This window comes from Amphibalanus amphitrite, unplaced genomic scaffold, assembly GCF_019059575.1.
Source record: "Amphibalanus amphitrite isolate SeventyFive unplaced genomic scaffold, NRLGWU_Aamphi_draft 000376F_arrow, whole genome shotgun sequence".
Taxonomy (NCBI): Eukaryota; Metazoa; Arthropoda; class Thecostraca; order Balanomorpha; family Balanidae; genus Amphibalanus; species Amphibalanus amphitrite.
This window is the reverse complement of record NW_024881870.1, coordinates 196,464-215,111: the sequence shown is the minus strand read 5'-3', so window position 1 is coordinate 215,111 and position 18,648 is coordinate 196,464. Positions and strand designations below refer to the sequence as shown.

General features: G+C 48.4%; 2 protein-coding genes and 1 long non-coding RNA gene across 3 annotated transcripts in view; all 3 read right to left on the bottom strand.

Moving 5' to 3' along the window:
* Positions 1 to 6,022, bottom strand: part of LOC122389909 (tiggy-winkle hedgehog protein-like) — a 40,001-nt gene extending 33,979 nt beyond the window's left edge. Inside the window, exons 1-2 of the mRNA XM_043382403.1 lie at positions 5,970 to 6,022; positions 3,900 to 4,029 (exon numbers count right to left, since the gene is read on the bottom strand). Of these exons, the coding sequence (XP_043238338.1) occupies positions 3,900 to 4,008 (109 nt within the window). The 5' untranslated portion in view covers positions 4,009 to 4,029; positions 5,970 to 6,022. The remainder of the gene's footprint in view (positions 1 to 3,899; positions 4,030 to 5,969) is intronic.
* A 1,239-nt stretch (positions 6,023 to 7,261) lies between these two features.
* LOC122389917 (juvenile hormone esterase-like) lies at positions 7,262 to 10,733 on the bottom strand. Its single transcript, XM_043382413.1, has 3 exons — positions 10,590 to 10,733; positions 9,595 to 9,757; positions 7,262 to 9,307 (listed from the first exon to the last, which is right to left on the bottom strand). The coding sequence occupies exons 2-3, from the start codon at positions 9,755 to 9,757 to the stop codon at positions 7,749 to 7,751; spliced, it is 1,722 nt and encodes a 573-aa protein (XP_043238348.1). The 5' UTR covers positions 10,590 to 10,733; the 3' UTR covers positions 7,262 to 7,748.
* Positions 10,734 to 14,846: 4,113 nt separating this feature from the next.
* LOC122389916 lies at positions 14,847 to 17,280 on the bottom strand. Its single transcript, XR_006258045.1, has 2 exons — positions 17,015 to 17,280; positions 14,847 to 16,013 (listed from the first exon to the last, which is right to left on the bottom strand). It is a non-coding gene; the product is annotated as an uncharacterized LOC122389916 (long non-coding RNA).
* Positions 17,281 to 18,648: the final 1,368 nt, after the last annotated feature.

Below are 18,648 nucleotides of genomic sequence, written 5' to 3'. Positions count from 1 at the left end.
AAGCATACTGGAAGGGAAGATCATAGGTCAGAACAAAAGTAAAGAGCCAATGCAAATAACTTGTTTGTTGCCGATAAAATGTGTGATGCCTGGACGGCTTTGATCAGATCGACATGAAAATTCGGCACAAAGCCTTACGGTACTCCAGAACAACTGAACCTCGGCAGAAAGTACAGAATAAAAGTCAGCACGGCCCGGTGACCTCCTGAGAGCTCTCCACACAGTCCGACTGCTAACAAACTCAGTAACTGTCAAACGCGCAGACGGTGGATTTCCTAATTTGCCGATAGGAGATGCGTATAATACCGAGAACCAGTGTTACCGCGATTGTTTTTTTTTTTATTTTAATGCTCTAGTCGTCGAAATATCATATCTTAAATCTTCCTGCATGAGCACTTATTGCACTACCTTCGATAAAAGAATGGTTATATATTTTTTTTTTTAAACTAACGGACACTTTTTGTACCAACATAAAAGTTAGCTATACATACTCCACGTACCAGTCTGTGATAACAACAGCTCTTCTTCGAAGGACTGACATACACGAAACTAACCACCCAACCAAGAGCGGCTGTTGTACTCGATGGCCGCCCCAATGGCAATCATCACCCCTCCATCAGTGCCGCACTCCCCCCACCGCCCACGCGCCGCCGCCCCCGCCCGGGCGGGACGAGCTCGGGATTTGGTGAGCGATTGGCACGCGCTGCGGGCACGCTATACACGGGTTGGAGGCGAGGGGTGAGCCCCCCCCCCCAACGGAAGCCGCCCGGCGCGACTGTGCTATAGGCACGGAGCGCGGTAGCGGACTGTGGTATAGTCACGGAGCGCGGTAGCGCCGACTGGAGCAGGTTGGCGCCGATGGACGACCGATGGTGTCGGTTAGCAGTCAGATTACCAAACGGTTTCGTTGACAGTGCGAAACACGGAGAGCGAAGGCAAAGGCTTATTCGCTACACAGAGGTGTACACCCATACAGGTATACAAATTACAGAGTCTATGGTTAAAGCCGCTGTTTGGCTAAGTTTTCAGAGTCTTAGCAGAAGGGTGTTAAGTTTTCACGCCCATGAGAGAGGCTAAACCAAAGCGTAACATACCTAAACAGGCGACCTCATGCCTCGCGTTGGCAAATAATTAGGTACTTTAGAAGCATGCCATAATCCAGGTCAGATAGAGCTCACCGTTACTGCCATGCCCACGTTCCGTCCCAAAGAGAGGGTAGTTACCTACCAGGATACCACAGATTCCGTGCAGCGCAGTGCTTGTCGCCGGGTGGGACCAATCCGGTACCGAGCGTGTCACTGCATTCGGACGAGAGTGGCGGAACATCAAAGGGCACGCGATGAAGACGGGAGTGAGGGAGGACGGATGAAAGAGAGCGAGAGAGAAGGAGTAAGGAGGTGGAGGATGGAAAGAGGGAGGTAGATGGAAAAGAGTAGAGCAGAGAGGGAGGGAGAGAAGGAGAGGAGAGAGTGAGAGGAAGGGAGTGAGAGGAAGAGAGTGAGAGGGAGAGATAAAAATGAGGGATGAATTGAGGGTAGAGAGATGGAAACTGTGTGAGAGCGAAAGAAGAGAGGAAGGGAGAATGACAGAAAGCGGGTAATGGAGGCTTACGGGCTCGTCGTCAGCGGAGTTATTAGCGACAGAGTAAGTGGACAAAGAAAGAGACAGAGAAGACAAAGAGATAAGACGATGAATGACGGTAAACGCCTATGCTGCATCATGCTGTATTTTGGGATGAAAAACCTTATAATTTCAAATTTCGACTAAGAGGAATTTACCTTATCATTTAAAATTTCGACTAAGAGGAATTTACCAGAGTATTGGTCGGCAGTGGAACGTCTCATGAGAGCACTTGTATTACTATCGTTAATTGTTGCCGCCACTGTTATCAGCCGCTCGACAGGTTGTGTGTTGATTAATGAGCCTATTCGTTCTCGGCCACACATCCTTTACCATGTTGACACAGCATTGCTGCACTGTAATTTGTAAGTGCCTGGGAAGCCACCACCGAAAGGAAGGTCGTTACTTGATATTTGTAGTACATAAATGTCACAGTTGTAAATGCCAAAAAGTAATAATGAAATAGATCTTATCATGATTTTGACGTTCACGTCATGCACTCAACACGCATAGGTACACTTACCAGTCATCATTTGCACATCACCACAGTAGTCAAAATCTAATGTTTTACATGCCACTAAAATAACATTTTATTGACAATCATACACTTACTCCATGCAACCCAGCCCACGCGTTGACTGTGTGGCCATGCTCGACTGCCGTCTATCAAATGATGTCGTGCCATCGGCGAATTCCCGTCCGCCGGGCCGGCGCGTGGGGAAGGGGAATGGGGGATGCCCCTACCATTAGTGTGATCAGAAACCTCTCGATGTGCGAGCATGCGGAGCATGGTGAGCGCTGCCTGCACTGACAAATTTAACCATATTGTTCAAACTCAGAAACTCGGCGATAAAAACATTTCCTCAGCGATCCGCAGGCTCCCAGCGACAAACCAGGATATGAATATCGGATACATGAGCGATGCGTAGATAATTATGATAGAACTTGTGGCTAGTTACTGCGACTTGGGTCTTCATATAACTCACTGATGTTTTGGAAGCTAGCAGTAGCATACAAACAAACTCCATTTTTAAATGTGACGGATAAAATATCCAGGCAATAATTTGCCAAGTGTTGTTGAGCGCCGTAGTGTGTCAACTTGGTCATTCGTCAAATAAATATATTCCTAGCTAGAGGCAATAAAATTACAATGCAGTGACACCAAATTAGACCGTCCCTTAACCTAAATGAACGGCCGTCGTTTTCGAGCTGCCAGTAACTGTTCGGTGTTCCTTGTTCCCGCAGTGTAAGGGGAAGGATGCTATGTAAATTCCACAGAGGAGATCGGTGGGAGGGAAGGCAAAACGAGAGAGAGAGAGAGAGAGAGAGAGAGAGAGAGAGAGAGAGAGAGAGAGAGAGAGAGAGAGAGAGAGAGAGAGAGAGAGAGATGAGAGATGAGATAGATACATATGCTATGCACTTACAGAAGGAAAATCGGTCGCAGAGATCTTATGCATAGATCTTAGTCATCTCTATGAACTCGATGCGCGGAGTTCAGAGAGAGGTCAAAGGTGAGGTATACCGCTGCTGCAGCGCGTGTCACTGCCAGCGAACGGGGGTAATGACAGGCTATATACTAATTGGAGCATGAATGTAGCCTGGGCCTCCGAACCGCCACAAAGCTGGGCATTAAGCAATGATCGATGTCGTTACCACAACGATTACCAGCGTTCTGCCACTTCCGAGCACACAACAGTTGGATGTGAGCTTCAGGTTTGCAGTTAGCTTGGTAAATTATTTACTTGAGTGATGGATAGGACCAATAACACACGGAAGAAACAGGTAATAATAGGTTAAGAACGAATGCTGAATTCAGATTCTTGCGATTATCGGTCGTTAAAAACTGTACGCATCACTTATGCTAAGTTGGAATGGCAGATGTGTTTTTCAAGCAGTGCCAGCCGCTCATTTCTTCACATTGCATTAACAGCACGGTTGAGCATCACAAACAACTTAAGCTATAGAAAATAGAGATAGATTATCATTTGCGCGAGCAGAAGGCATATTTCGTTATCGATTATACAACAGCTACAAGTGCTTTGCATGCGTGACACATTCAACAACAGTCTCTTGAAAAAATGGCAGCATCTACATATATAATATTTCAACTGAACGCTACACCATTCGCTGAACATGTATGACTGACATCAGTGAACTAAGCTCATTGCTATTTTCGCCTGTCTTTACCGCACGAGTGTATAGTGCTTTGTATTTGCATTTACATTGCACAATTTCATAGTACAGTTGCAAGCAACCGACGGTTGCGACGCGTCACTCACCTGGCTCGCGCTGGAGCTCCTTCAGCAGCTCACTGAGCCTGACCTCGTTGGAGCTGACCGGTCCCGTCAGCAGACAGCTCAGCGCCAGCACCAGCGCTCCACACACCATGCTGACGTGGCCAATTTCCGCCTGCAGAACGACACACGGGCGGCTAATGTCTCGACCCGGCGATAGCGGCGGCCGGTAAATCGGGCGGCTAACGACTGTCGCCGGTGACGTACCACCGGGTGGAGCCGTGTTAGACAGACACGGCCGCGCTTAGACACGCGACAGGGACGGGTAGCAGACAGGGTGGGCATGGGGGTGAGTCACAGTGGTGGTCAGGCGATGTGCATCCTCGAAATATAATAGGATAGTTTGACCAGAGGCTGGGATAGGCTATAGCTTGTGAGTATCGCAGGTAAAGAAAACTGGACATATAAAATACTTAACATCAGTCGCAGCTTATCCTTGAATGAATATTTCAAATCATATCAATGTTGGGAACCTCAAAAGTTGGGCATGATAATCATCCGTGATGAGAACCCAACTTCAAAAATGTCATTATGTTTCGGAATTTGCAGGTGTTTGACGCGTTCAACCCTGACCCTCTTCAAGAAGAACATGCATTAAGCTCATATTTGATGAAGCAATAATCGCTGAGTGCAGAAAACTCATTCACGCAAATGTCATACCCACAGAAAGAACCCTGCATACCCGTATACACTATGGTGCGGCTATATGTCGTCCGCGCACAGACCATGTGGAAATCGTAATGACCCTAATATAATAGCTAATATACTCAGAAGGAAACCATTGCCTGTCATTCGCTAGCGTCAAGCCTGCAAGGAAATGACCCCTTTGGGTGGCGAGTTAATTTGTTTGAGAGCAGGTAAAGTATTGGGCCAAAGCATAAAAGCTGAGCTCCTTTTAAGAAAATGTGAAATAGTAGAAAAATAAACTTCATCTCATTGTTTTTGAATTTCATATTAAATGCTATTTACCTAAGTGTGTATCTGTAGGTATAGCCGGGAGCGCAGTATCATTCCTCATCGCCTTTCAAGAAATAATCATGCTTGCCTTCAAGTTACATTAGCACTATTTCTCGTACCTCGCACAATCAGAAAGGATATTGAACTACACTTCGAGTTTCGCTCAAATTTATTTGCTTTTCAACAAATAGTGTGGAGAAAGATCACGGCTGGCGTGACGAGACGTGCCTTGCAATAAAAATAAAACGACGATAAAGCTAAAGATAATTACAATAAAAAAGAGCGATGTACGTACTTACATATATAGGTTGATGCCTACGACTAATGTAGGTCGCAAGACATACAAGGTATTCAATGATGTAGACCGCACCATTTTCAAGTTGCGTGCACTGAATGACGATACCAAAGCGTTGGCCTCGTTATCATGTCTCTAACATATTAAAATCACTAAGCTATAAGCGATTTCACGAGGCAAACGTCGATACCGCGAGGATCTCCGTTCGCGGATGTTATGCGGCACAGTATCACTTCAGGCGCTAACCTCTGCTGCCATCTAGCGGCAGAGTTATAAGCTTGCCGCCGGAGACCGTCCGCCGGCTACCGTTCCATTTTGACAAATGAGATCATAGGCACACCTTGCCAAAAAAAGGTTCACATTTTCACGTTACAATAGCCGTATTTCGCAAATTCTTTTGTCGTCTTTTTGTACGGTAAAAATACCAATGGAAGCAGCTGAAATGAAGCGTTTGTGACGACAATAGAATAAGTGACGATGACATATTGCCGTTGAAAGAAGTTAAATGATAATCAATATTTGACAACATTATCATACGCCTCTTTCTGACTGAATAGTTTTTTAAATAGAACATACCCTTGAATAAGACAAAATGATGCATATGCATCATTTTGACTACCTTGACTACCTTGAAAAAAGACTACCTTGCTACGATTCAACTTCCGCCTTCCGCCGTGATCCTCGTACCGAGCTAGTCTCCAAAAATAACCCCTAGCCCTTCTGACAATAGCCGAAGAGAAAGGTCTCCTTCCCACCCACCTCTATACCTAACGACCCTCAGGCGGCTGGCGTTCCTTTCTCACCGTGCCGGGTCTGAAGAGAGGGTGCCGTGCCCGGCCCGTCCGCCCGCCGTCACCGCCGGTCACGTATTGACGGCCGGCCGGCCGGCCGCGCGGCCAGGGCCCTGTTTCACCGGTGATAGCAGCAAGCTACTATCAAATTGCGCGAGCTGACGTAATGTGATGACGTCATACTGCTGACGTAAGGGGCAATTCTGGCGCACGATTGCCGCAATATTGTTTTACGTCATCAGCTAAATGTTCGAAGTTAATGTCAAAATTTTTCCTAAACCCAACTTCTTTTAAATACATCATATTGAAAAATTATATATCAAAAATATATATACTATCATGACTGCGTAAACTCTTACTTTTAGGCTCATACGTCACTTAATGCCGCCGCCAAGGTCGCGGCAATCGTGCGCCGGAACTACCCATTACGACAACAGTATGGCGTCACGACATGACGTCAGCTCGCGAAACGTGATAGCAGCTTGCTGCTATCACCGGTGAAACAGGGCCCAGGTAGCGCCCGTGACGTCACCGACCCAAAGACATGACGTCACACATGTGCCCGGTGACGTGGTTGCGAGGGCGGCGCGGGGGTGGCAAGTCGCCTCCGGGGCGGTGTCTCCCTAATCGCTGACCTCAGGAGGGACTGCGTCGGTCCAGTCCGGTCCCAGAGGCCAGTAGACTGTCCTCTGACCCAGAAGTTACTGTCCCAGAGTTACTGTCTTTAAGCGTTGCACCCGGCGCCAGCCGCCCTTAGTTTGTATTCTGTGGTGTCACTGAGAGAATTTCCCCTCAGGAAGGATCAGGTCAGCGGACCGTTCACGCATGTCCGATGTGTCGCTATAGGACGGTCGGCAGGACGCTGGTTGCGGCTATCTACTGTGTGATTTCAATGCAGCTGCGAGGAGACGGACTAGTAAGTGATTGAACCTGAAAATGACGGACTCCGATATAACAGTGTTTTTTTAATAGTTTATGTTAATCCGATCGATCTAGCTGTCATGGCTATAAGCCAAGGAGATCGTTTTATCGTGCAACCATTCTCTGAGCTGATTTATGAATAAATCATACGCAGATCAATTAGCAATTATATATGTATTACCAAAACAAACGACAAATTTCATACCTATTCTACAGGCATAATGTGTTTCATCGGCAGCACGATGTAGCTATAAAACAAATCAGAAAACGTTAAAATACGATTTGCCCTAGCGACAAAACTGAAAGCCAAACGCAGACGAAATGACACATTTTCGTAAACTTCATCACGACGACTGCACCAGCCAACAAATTTTCACACAAGATTTTTCGAGAGTCTTATTGACAGCATTGGTATAAGGCAGCTCTCAGAGAGACATCAAGATCGGCGAGGACAGCATTGTTGGTGCCAAGGACTAAAGGAACATTTCATGTGTCGACGTCAGGTCTGTCATTAGGCGTCCATCCCGTGGGTGATAATGCAAGTAAGCAAATAACCCGCTTCGTACGTTAAAATTTGGCTAAATCGTCATTTTTGTAACACTCCTTCACCTACACCTATAGTTACAAACGTCAGCTAATGGGAAGTCCAACACTTTACATGGCAGCACCCTTTATCGACCAGCTTAAAAAAATAACAAGGGCCAAAGGATAATGGGGCATTACATTCGCGCATCGTTCTAATATGTTATGTGAACCTAAGACTATTGACCAGCCAGAACCCAGATACCTTATTGGTGAGCGATCGGTACTAAACAAACGCCCAATGTCACCTCAAATACCCCAATGTCGTCAGCGCATCAGCCTCCTATCCTATATGTCATCCTCACTGTGGACCAGCGGGCCGCGCCAGTTCTCCCTGATGTCCAGTTCGTTCCAGAAGGAGAGCCGCTCGCTGAAGGCGGCCTGGCCCAGGCGGGGCTCAATGCTGAGCCACATGTGCTGCTGCCGGTCGGTGGTGTAGGCCGGCCAGCGCGGCATCAGCACCACGTCCGAGCTGGGGTAGCCGTGCCGCGCGAAACTGGTCCACACCGAGACCATGAAGCGGACCACCTTGTGCTCCTGCGAGTCGAGCTCGACAGGAGCGCCGATCGACGGAAGGAATAGGTACATCAGCTCGTCGCCGTGCGCCACGCCCAGGTCCTCACCGGCTGGCCGCGGCAGACCCAGCAGGGAGGTAAATACATCCAGAAGCTTAAGGCGGCCGGGCCCGGTGTGGTCCATGATGTACTTGTAGACGGGCGTGTGAATAGAGGCCAACTCGATCTCTTTGCTAATGCTGACGGCGAAAGTACGGTCAGACAAAAGATCCACCAATCTTTGCTTGTCGATTTCGCCCGAATGATCTTCGCCAAAGTAGAAGCGGTAAATTCTTCCGGCGATTTCGGCTGGATCATCAGTGGCATCGCCCAGCTCAAGAAGTTCGTTTCCCCAGGCCTTCAGATCTGGAGGAGAGGCGAGGAATTTCGGCGGGAGCATACCGACCGTGCCGGCGTTTTCGTCCCGTGTCATTCCATTCATCCAGGGCACTCGGTTGAAGCGCCCATTCTTCAGCGCTACATGCGGATCCTCAGGCAGGAACGGGACCGGAGCTTCGGCGTCCACGCGGGGCAGGTACACGATCACGAAGCTGGGAATGATCGACGGCTTGTCCACCTGTGACAGAGCACTCATGATCTCCGAAGCAGGCTTCTCACGAAGACACTCGACAATGGCTGTCGAGCTGCTCGTGTCGCACCCCAACAGCTCAGCGTGTCGCTTGGCATACTTTCTCTGGGCTGAGCCGCTGGCAGCGAAGTTGCTGAAAGACGCCCCTGACTGGCTGATGGCGCGGGTGAACAGCCCTTCTGCCAGCGGGCTCAGCACGAGCAGACCAATGCTGGCGCCGCCGGCTGACTCGCCAAAGACGGTCACCTCGTCCGCGTCCCCGCCGAACGCCTCGATGTTGTCCTGCACCCAGCGCAGTGCCAGCACCTGGTCGCGTAGGCCGTAGTTGCCCGGCGCCGCCTCGTCTTCTGTGGTGAAGAAGCCGAACGGTCCGAGCCGGTAGTTGAGGGTGACCAGCACCACCTGCTGATCGAGCAGGTACTGCGGGCCGTACAGCGTCTCGTCGCCGTCTCCCGTGATGAACCCTCCGCCGTGGATCCACACCATGACTGGCAGACGGATGTCCTCCCGTTCGGAGGGCAGTCGCGGCGTGTACACGTTGAGGAAGAGACAGTCCTCGCCGCCGGCGGGTTCGCCAGTGAACATGTCCGCCTGGACGCAGCGCTGGCCGAACTGACTGGCGTCCCGCACACCCGACCAGCCGCTGTGCGGCTCCGGAGGCTGGAACCGGAGCTCAGCCAGCGGAGGCTCCGCGTACGGGATGCCTGTAGACGAAACGGTGCAAGGTGATGGATGGCCTGAGCAAGGTCAACTCGCAATCATCGAGAACTGAAAGACGCGTCTCTCATGATATTTTTGGCGTAAAACGTGATATTGATATTTTTGGCGTAAAACGTCATGATTTACCAGTGGGTCTACACACAATGATAATCCAAGTTAAGGACGAATAAAACTGCGCTATTCATATGGGAGTGGCCAAATGGGCATTGAAAACAGTTGACGTGTTTCAATACGAATTCCCGTAGGAATGCGTCAGGCATCTTTACTTCACCTTTGAACGCGAAAAACTCGTTTCCGAGGAGCGATCTGAGCGTCGTTCCTTGAAGAGTGCCGCCTGTCGTCGTCACTACCAGACTCAGGTTTCCTGCGGCTGCTGCTACTGACAGCAGAGCCAGTCCAGTCAGCAGCGCCGCCAGACGGGTGGCAGTCGCCATCTGAAAACCAGCAGGCAGCTGTGTTAGGCACTTCTAGTCATGTAGCGTCGTTCTTTTGGTACCATTTCAAAGCAAGCTTACAAACAACCGGCACATTGTCATGCATCAACAAACTTCATCAGCCTAGATCTGGGTTTCCTGACGTCAGCGTTACGGACAGAATCCAGATTCCAGATTCTGGCTTTAACCGCATATATCCAGTCTGGCGAGCATTGAAGTTCGCCGGCCAGGCAGCCAAATTTTGATGTTTCACAGGACTGGAATAAGCACTATGACGGCACCCATCAAACGTTTGTGTTCAGTATTCACCGTCCACGTATGTCGTTTAAACTTTGTTTTACTTCGTTGAAAACGTAGGCACCCCTACGTAGTGGCGATTTTTGAAATCTGAACCGGTTACCAAAACAACTGACAATTGGGATGATTGCTCACTCGGAAGCGATTCAAACATAAAGAGCCAAGGAGTATCATTCAGCCAATCAATCCAAGGTCAGACACTGACGTGAGAGCCATTCTTCGGCGTGAAGTCACAACTGGGGATATATACTAAGGCTCAATGCAAAACGCAAACACATAAGCCTTTTAGGCGATCAAATGGCGATTTAGCTATTCAATTTCAAGCATCAAGCGGACATTTCACCCGAACAATTAATCTTCTTCAAAATCTAAGGCATGAAATATTATTTGTAAAAATTAAGATAAGTCATGTTCCATACTGGTTCAACGAGCACCACTGCCCTCCTCAAATAAAGAAAAATAAGCACCTGAGTACACCCCATTATCAACACAATACACTTCATTGCATGTAATACCTAATCAAGCCTCTACTCACCGTGTCTCTCTTCAGGCCTGCCGTTGTCCTCAGGCTCTGTCTCTCCCACTCACTGTTGGTACCAGTTACCACCCCTGCGAACACAGCGTGCCAGCACGGACGCCGCAGGACCGCGCCTCTGCCGGCCGCGCCGAGTCTCGCTGAACTCTGGCCCGCCGGCGATGGGCAAACAGATACGGCCTTGGCGATGACTGGCGTATCGCCCCGTCCTATGACTGTCGTGGGCTTGGTGAGACGCCGTCTAATAGTCATCTCCGTGTGGTGTGCGTATTTGGATGTTCAATGGCTGTTGCTAACCGGGAGACGATGGATGTGAGGATGAAACGGTAGAACGCAGAACGTTGAGAGATGTTGACTGAGAAAATAAGAGATGCATAAACGAGACCCATAAGAAATACTGATAAATCATGTCAGGAACTTTGTATTTATTGTAATTATAGATACGTAGGTAAACACTTGAAAACGAATGTAACACAACCCATGCAAGGTTTGAAACTTGGTTCTTTTTGTACACTTCCCTGGGAGGCTTTTTTGTTGTGGGGTTCCATAGAGGAGGGAAGATACTGTGGGACCGCTTCCCTTCTCCAATATCGTAATAAAGAAACGTCACGTTGGAACTCCGCTGTTGTTCGGATGTCCCACTCCCTCACACGTCATAGCCCCGGCTGCCGACCCCAATATAGCCGTCAGCCAGCGAGCCGGCCCGGTACCCTGCAATCCAACCACCGATGCTTCGCTTCAGGCAACCCAACGCTAACGAACTGATCAGTCAGAATGCATCTCTTCATCCGTTTATAGGTGCGTCTATAGGTGCCCTACCACACCATCCACCATTGCACGTAAGGCTTTTTCTCAGCACTCTACCTAGCCCTGCTGATATCTATTCACCAACCGCCGTCAGTGTCGTACCACTCTACCTATCATAACATAACCACGCCGTGACACCGTTTCCCTTCATTCCTCTCAAACAGATAGCCGCTGCCAATGCGTCGCAGGTCAACTGCAAACACCTGACCGGCAAACACGGACGGAGGAGCTCGGACCGGACGCTGACAAAGTCCAGTCCCCCCTCCCCCCCCCCCCCCACCACCACCACCACCGCCAGTCTGTCGGGTAGACTGACCAAACGGTGGGCGTCACCCCCTGTGTGGGAGGCCAGACAGGACACGGTACGACAGTGCCAATGTAGTCGGGAACGCTCGGTCGTCGGAAACGGGACGGGGGTGGCGAAATCAGCAGCTATTTAGCAGACGGTCAATGGGAACACAAAACGGCGAGCGGCCCACTGTCTTTATTTGGCAACGTCTGCAATTAGAGAGAAAAGGGATGGGGTTCTTTACGGTGCATTTAAGAAAAAAAGAAAAAAATGAAGAGTTATCATATGTTGCGGTGATTTATGTCTAGCAGGAGACCTGTACGGATTGAGCAACAAACTCTTACTCATGATCAACTACCACAAATCCCGCAACATATCACGACTGATTAAAACTGGTCACTTATCTCAAAGGAAACTAGTGGTTCTTCATCTGTCACTAGGTTTGTTTGAAATTCACTATTTGAAAATGAAGCTAATGAAGGCATGATGGAAAGCCCTTGGGAGGTTTATGATATTCTTCAAAATGTGTTCATGCGTTGTAAATTGCCTGTTATTTTTGCATGAAGTTTTGTTTCGACGTACCGCCAAAGTATTTACATGAAGAAGTTATGGTTAGGCTGCAATGAGCGGGTCCGTTGTTCCGATTACGCTGCCGCCAGCTCCTCCGCCAACCCCCCAGAGCTAAAACGGTAATATCAACAGTAGTATTACTGCAACTTAAAAGTCCATCGAACATCTCCACACTCTCACAAACACCCACCCCGCAAACAGTGCTCCCCACTAGAGCACTTCACGGATAGGCTTTTTAGGATCCGGCCCGGCCCATATCCAGCAAGTCATATCCAGATCCGCCCATTATCCGCCTTTCTTTGAATATCAGAATCCGGCCCACCCATGGCCCGTATTGCAGCCAAACTTCCAAAAAATATCCGTAATAATCCGTTTCACCAATAACTGGTTTCACCCAAAACTGGACTAACAAATTCAATCTAAGGGACCAGACAGCCATACATCTCACAGACCATCATGGTTCCAAAAACCATGCTTACCAACCATGCTTGCATACATTGTCCACTTGAAGACAAGTCTTGTGACAAGTGAGTGTCATAAAATGATGCCTATTAGGTACTTTAATCAAACCTCTGCTGCCGCTTAACACATTAGGTTAATTTTTAACTTCAATGTTGAATGTTAAAATTTTGATCCGTTTTAATCCGGGTTCAACCTTCAATTCCCAAATCCGGCCCGCCCATATCCGTTCTTTTTTAACAAATTTAGAATCCAATCCTATCCGGTCCGCGGATTTATCCGTGGATAACGGATTTATCCGGCCCATGAAGTGCTCTACTCCCCACGCATCCCTCCCCGTCGATTACTCAGTACTCACCACTCTTCTGCTCTGCACATCTGTACCACGTCAGTCCGATGTGTGGCCCCTCCCAGGTACCGGAGGTCGTGACATCCGTGCCGCGTGTCCAGAGGTCACCAGTGGAGTCAGGTCGGCGCCGGGTGCAGGTCAGGGCACCTGAGGAAGGAAGTGGAGATGAGGAGCGAAGGAGCGGAGGGAGGGAGGCAGGGAGGGCATGACTGGGGTGGGGCACTTCACGACGGGTAACCGAGATGGGATGGCAGGGCAATCACGGGAGCTGGTTAATTCAATAAATCGGCTTTAGTTAGAGTGTAGCACCAGCCTTGGTCGTTTCCTATTCGAGTTAATATCGCCATTCTGAATGATTGACGGTAATTGCTACCAGTAACGACCAGTCAAGCTGACAAAAAAAAAAAAAAACGGAACTACCCTATGAACGATTTACAGGTGGAGTGCTGCAAATTAATTGGGGTTAAACATTAAACTTATGTCAACTTCAGGCCGCTTGGCAGCTTGACAGTTGGCAATCAGTTCTGCATTTATTATGTAACACGGCAATTTGGAAGTTGCATTTGAAATCAAAACTCTTCATAGCCAATCAAACGAGCCGTCAATTCTTAATAAAAGCTATTCAACTACCTGATCGACCGAAGCCCAATTCAGGAAAACTATTGCAACGGTCAGCTAAAGGCGAACAATATCCTAGCTAGGGCAACCTTTAGGTTTATATAATATCACACGGGGCCGGTAAAATGTTTCATTCAGGACCGAGGGATTTGTTGAGTTTTCCGCACGAGACCGAAGGTCGAGGGCGGAAAATTCAACAAAGCCCGAGGCAAGGCCATATAACCAGGTATGGTCATCAGGCTTTTTTTTACCGTCCCCCTACCGGGCCCGAATGACGTCACTGGGATGGTAACTCGCCGGCCGCCGTCCGTAGCCATTATGGAGGACGGACGTTTAAATACGTTTTCAGCGGATTTTAGTGCAGTTTTGATGTCCGATGCAAGGCAGAACGGTGTGATGTTTCCTCAGTGAAGCAAATCAGGACCAGCTGTTACTCGAACCAAAGATTTGGCGACATTATTGGGATCGGACCGAGCCAACGTACGCCTCGCCGGTAGTCCGGCCAGCACATCGGCGGCCCTCTCGTAGATGAAAATCACCATAGTTTTGCGCAAGGCTTCGGAGTCAATGGATTTCTGGTGACTCTGACTCTAACCGCGACTTCCAAAAACCAACTCCGACTCCGACTCCGGGCTGGGTAATCAACTCCTACCGACTCTAACTCCGACTCCGCAGCCCTGCCAGATCCGCGGAGCGGCCAGGGCTGCGGAGTCGGAGTCGGAGTCTGAGTCGATTTTAGAAACCCGAGCCGGAGTCGGAGTCGGAGTCACCGAAAATATGTCGACTCCGCAGCCCTGCTAGGTCTGCGGAGTCGGAGTCGGGAGTTTGAGTCGGTCGGAGTCGACAATTCTGCCCGGAGTCGGAGTCGGAGCTGGTTTTTTAAAGCTGGAGTCGGAGTCGGAGTCGGAGTCGCCGAAAATCCATCGACTCCGCAGCCCTGGCGGAGCCGATGGATTTTCGGTGACCCCGACTCCGACTCGGTTTCCAAAATCGACTCCGAGTCCGGTCAGAACTGTCGACCCTGACTCCGACTCCGCAACCCTGGTTTTGCGTCTATTTCGCCCCATAATTAAGCGAGGTTGTGTGAACTGCACAAACCGAAATTGTACCGTAACACAAGTATATGTACACATTTCAAACTTCTGACTGGAACGAACCAAATGCGTACACAATATACCGGTTTATGTCATACAATACCATAAATCGTAATTATAAAAAACCATATTGGACAGATTGATAAGAGGACAGATAAGGCACAAGCCTAATCTCTTGCGACTTGAGTAGGTACAATAAAATGCTCCGAACTGTCGGAAAGTTGTACAAGATGTCGCCTCTCCAAACACAATGTGCCGATTGACTCCGCGACAGCCAGGAACCGGGCAACATAACACGTGAAACAGAGCGGTGGCACCTCAGCACAGGCTCCCCAAGCTCGTCAAGGCGGCGAGAAAGGTCCGGCAAGTCGGTAACAGGTTCACCACGGCAGCGACAGGTCAGGCAGGTCGGCAGCAGATTCACCAGGGCGGTGGCAAGTGCGACAGGTCGGCAGCAGGTTTACCAGGGCGGCGACAGGTCCGGCAGGGCGACGACGGACCTGTTTCACCAGGGCGGCAGCGTAGACGCGGCGGCAGGCCCGCTGGGGTGGCAGCAGGTCCCAGGGCGGTCGCAGGCTCACCAGGGCGGCGACAGGTCCAGCAGGGCGACGGCAGTTTCACCAGGGCGGAAGCGTAGACGCGGCGGCAGGTCCGCCGGGGTGGCAGCAGGTCCGCCGGGGTGGCAGCAGGTCCGCCGGGGTGGCAGCAGGTCCAGGGCGGCCGCAGGCTCACCAGGGCGGCGACAGGTCCGGCAGGGCGACGGCAGTTTCACCAGGGCGGCAGCGTAGACGCGGCGGCAGGTCCCAGGGCGGCTCAGGCTCACCAGGGCGGCGACAGGTCCGGCAGGTCGGCCTCAGCGGCAGGCAGTCAGCACTAGCAGATTCTCGGGGCAGCCCTGGTTGAGGTGGGATGTCATCAGAAACTGCACGTCTGGGTGCCGGTGTCGGATGTCGTACAGACCACGCAGCGAGGCTTTACTGCGCAGCACGCCCTGCTGGCAGCGCAGGAGTGTCGGCAGCCCAGCGGGTGCTTTCGGGTTGCCTTCCTCAACTTCCTTTCGGAAACTGGCGCTCGCCACTCAGGGACTCGGGAGTCGGGCGACGTCTCCAAAGCTGGGAGACAGGTGCTGAAGTCGATATGATGTGATTTTATACCCTCAGCTCGGTGCCAGTCATTGTGTTGTTATGTGCAGGTAGCCACTCCTCGCCGTCCTGCACGCCAGAGGACCAGCCCCGGACCTGCAAAACACATTACCAAGTTTATTAACACAATGCAACATGAAAAAAATTGACTAGGCGATGGCAAGCAAAAATAATCAATGCCCAAAGGTGCCTTTTCTTCGATTGCCTTTTCTATGTGCTGATATGAAGCCTCAAAACATGTACCTATTTCATATTTATGTATTGATTGCAGGCCTGACTCAGAATTCAGGTGAAACAAGCAAATAACACAATTTTTCATTAATATTTTGAATTTGGGTCTGGCATTACTGTTCCATGCACAGGTGCGTCTGCGTATAAATCATATGAAGCAAATGCATTAGGTAAATAGTCTCAACAAATAGAAATTAGTACTAGCACAGGTGGTATAAATAGAAACCAATATATAGACATTAGACAAGGATAAGCTTGTTTAGTTAGCAAATGTCAATTACATAACATTTACATAAACTGAAACAAGAATGGGATTTTCAGCAATAAGCATGTCAGAAATCCTTTTAAATTCAAAATTTGCATCCAAAATTTGAAAGTTTAGATACAGATTATAAAATCTGGCAACAACTAATATTGAAAAGAAGTAACAATGAGCTTCAACTTTGCACAAAAGATGTGCCAAAATTTTGGTGAGAAATCACTTGCGCTGAATTTTGAGACCCGAAACTCGAAAGCCCCTGGGCCCTGACGCATCTGACAGTGTGTGAATTTTTTTCCAGTCTGGGAGGTAAGCATAGATTGATTTGTTATTTTATACTATTTAATTTGACAAATAAGTTGTTATTTTCACAAAGCATTAATATTTATAGAAGCTAGCCACTTCCGAAACAATTTACAACTATTCCATCTCCATTCTCCTTCTCATTATGTTTTCAACAATGCTAAGGCATTTTACAACTTAATATGAGTTTATCATGCTCCCTTTGAAAGCCAAAAATGACAAAAAAAGGTTAAACCGGGTTGAACTGAAACGGGGCTGATCTGCCTATGATACTCATGCTTATACAGTTGAATTAATTGAATACCTGAGCTGAACTGCTGAAGCTGGTCATTCTTCATGATCTCTGAGACGACAAGTGTGTGAATGCCATTTATGTGCATGCTTTTCCGATTTTCAAACACATAAAAAGTGATATTATTATCAAATAAACAATATTCAAACTCCGTATAACAATACACGCAACGGCTGGAAAACACTGCGCCGGTGCGCCAGAATTGACAGCATCGCCTGAATCTCAGCGACCAATCAGCTTTCGACCATCCCAGTGACGTCACATTGGCAGCATTTGGTAGCAATTTTCCTCCTATGGCCCGGTAAAGGGACGGACCCCCCCTGGCCCGAGGTCCTGAATGAAACATTCCGGCCCAAGTGTGATATTTATTTTAGCATATGCCGTTTAATTTCTATATTTAAGCTTCTTTAACAATTGTGAAAAAACCAAGAACGAATATCAAGAACTAAAAAATGTACATATTCCCTGACCTTAAGATAATAAACCAAGCCGACTCAAGATCACTGTGTTGAGTGTTCCATCCTTGTGTCTGGCTCTGAGTTGGATTCATATCAAACCAAGAACATCTATTTCATATGTCATATGAGAAGCTAGAGTAACGTTCGTTTTCAATGTTAGAGAAGAGTGGAAGGTATATACCATCCTGTGAAGTGAGCGCTTGGTTTTTTACCCATGTCAGTATGAATAAAGACTAAAGTTTTTACTGATCAATGTGAAATGCGTTTTTTGTCAATTCATTGCAGTTGTAAAAGGCATGAAATTGACGCCATAAATGTAGGTGACTAACTAATATGGGCCTGTTCCAGCGCCTCCAGAAACCTCCAGAAAGCTCCAGAAAGCTCTAGAATCCTCCAGAGAGCGTTCCAGCGCCTCCAGAAAGCTCCAGAAAGCTCTCGCCAAAGCTCCAGAAACCTCCAGTAGCCTCCAGAGAGTTGAGAGGTCCAAATTTCTCTGGAGGCTCTGGTCTACAATTATGGCGCACATGTGACAATCACGAATGTAAACAAAGGACATTTGACTGATTATTTTACAACTTGAATGCAAAGAAAATTACATTGCTATAATTTTATTTATCTTTTTGACTAAAATTGAAAACAAATTTTGCGTTTCAAGAGAGAACAATCGTCATTCTTTTGGTAACTATGACGCCGATCTCCAGACATCTCCAGATTGCGTTCCAGCGCCTCCAGTAAAAACTCTGGTAGAGCCTCCAGTCAAGAATTTCTTCTGGAGGCGCTGGAACAGGCCCTATGTCTGTGCATTAGGATTTAAAATATGTTATTGAAAACCAACATTTACAATCTGTTCAATAGTTCAAAGCGACCAAATGCAACACGTAAGTTCACGTTAGATTTCTATCAGTTAAGCTCTTTTCCAGCGCCTTCCTCCGTCTCAGAAAATGCTTCAAAAGTTCGCTGATAAAATGTTTTGCCCATGGGCCGAAACCTTTGTCCAATTGCCTTCAACATTATGCGGTTTAATCCAAAAAGCTTTTACCGCACGCTCGCGCTAATGCTAAAGGCATACTTCGGCATATGCTAAAACTGCGACTGAGTAAATAAACATAAGATTATGAAAAAGCAATGGAAAATAAAAAAAAAACGTAAAAAATGTTGCTTGTAACGCATTACAGTGCACATATTGAG

Excerpts from the sequence above, each read along its gene's own strand:
- LOC122389917 (XM_043382413.1), bottom strand. The coding sequence starts at position 9,757 with ATGGCGACTGCCACCCGTCTGGCGGCGCTGCTGACTGGACTGGCTCTG. Across the intron at positions 9,308-9,594 it reads CGAGTTTTTCGCGTTCAAAG|GCATCCCGTACGCGGAGCCT; the intron begins GTGAAGTAAAGA and ends TTTCGTCTACAG.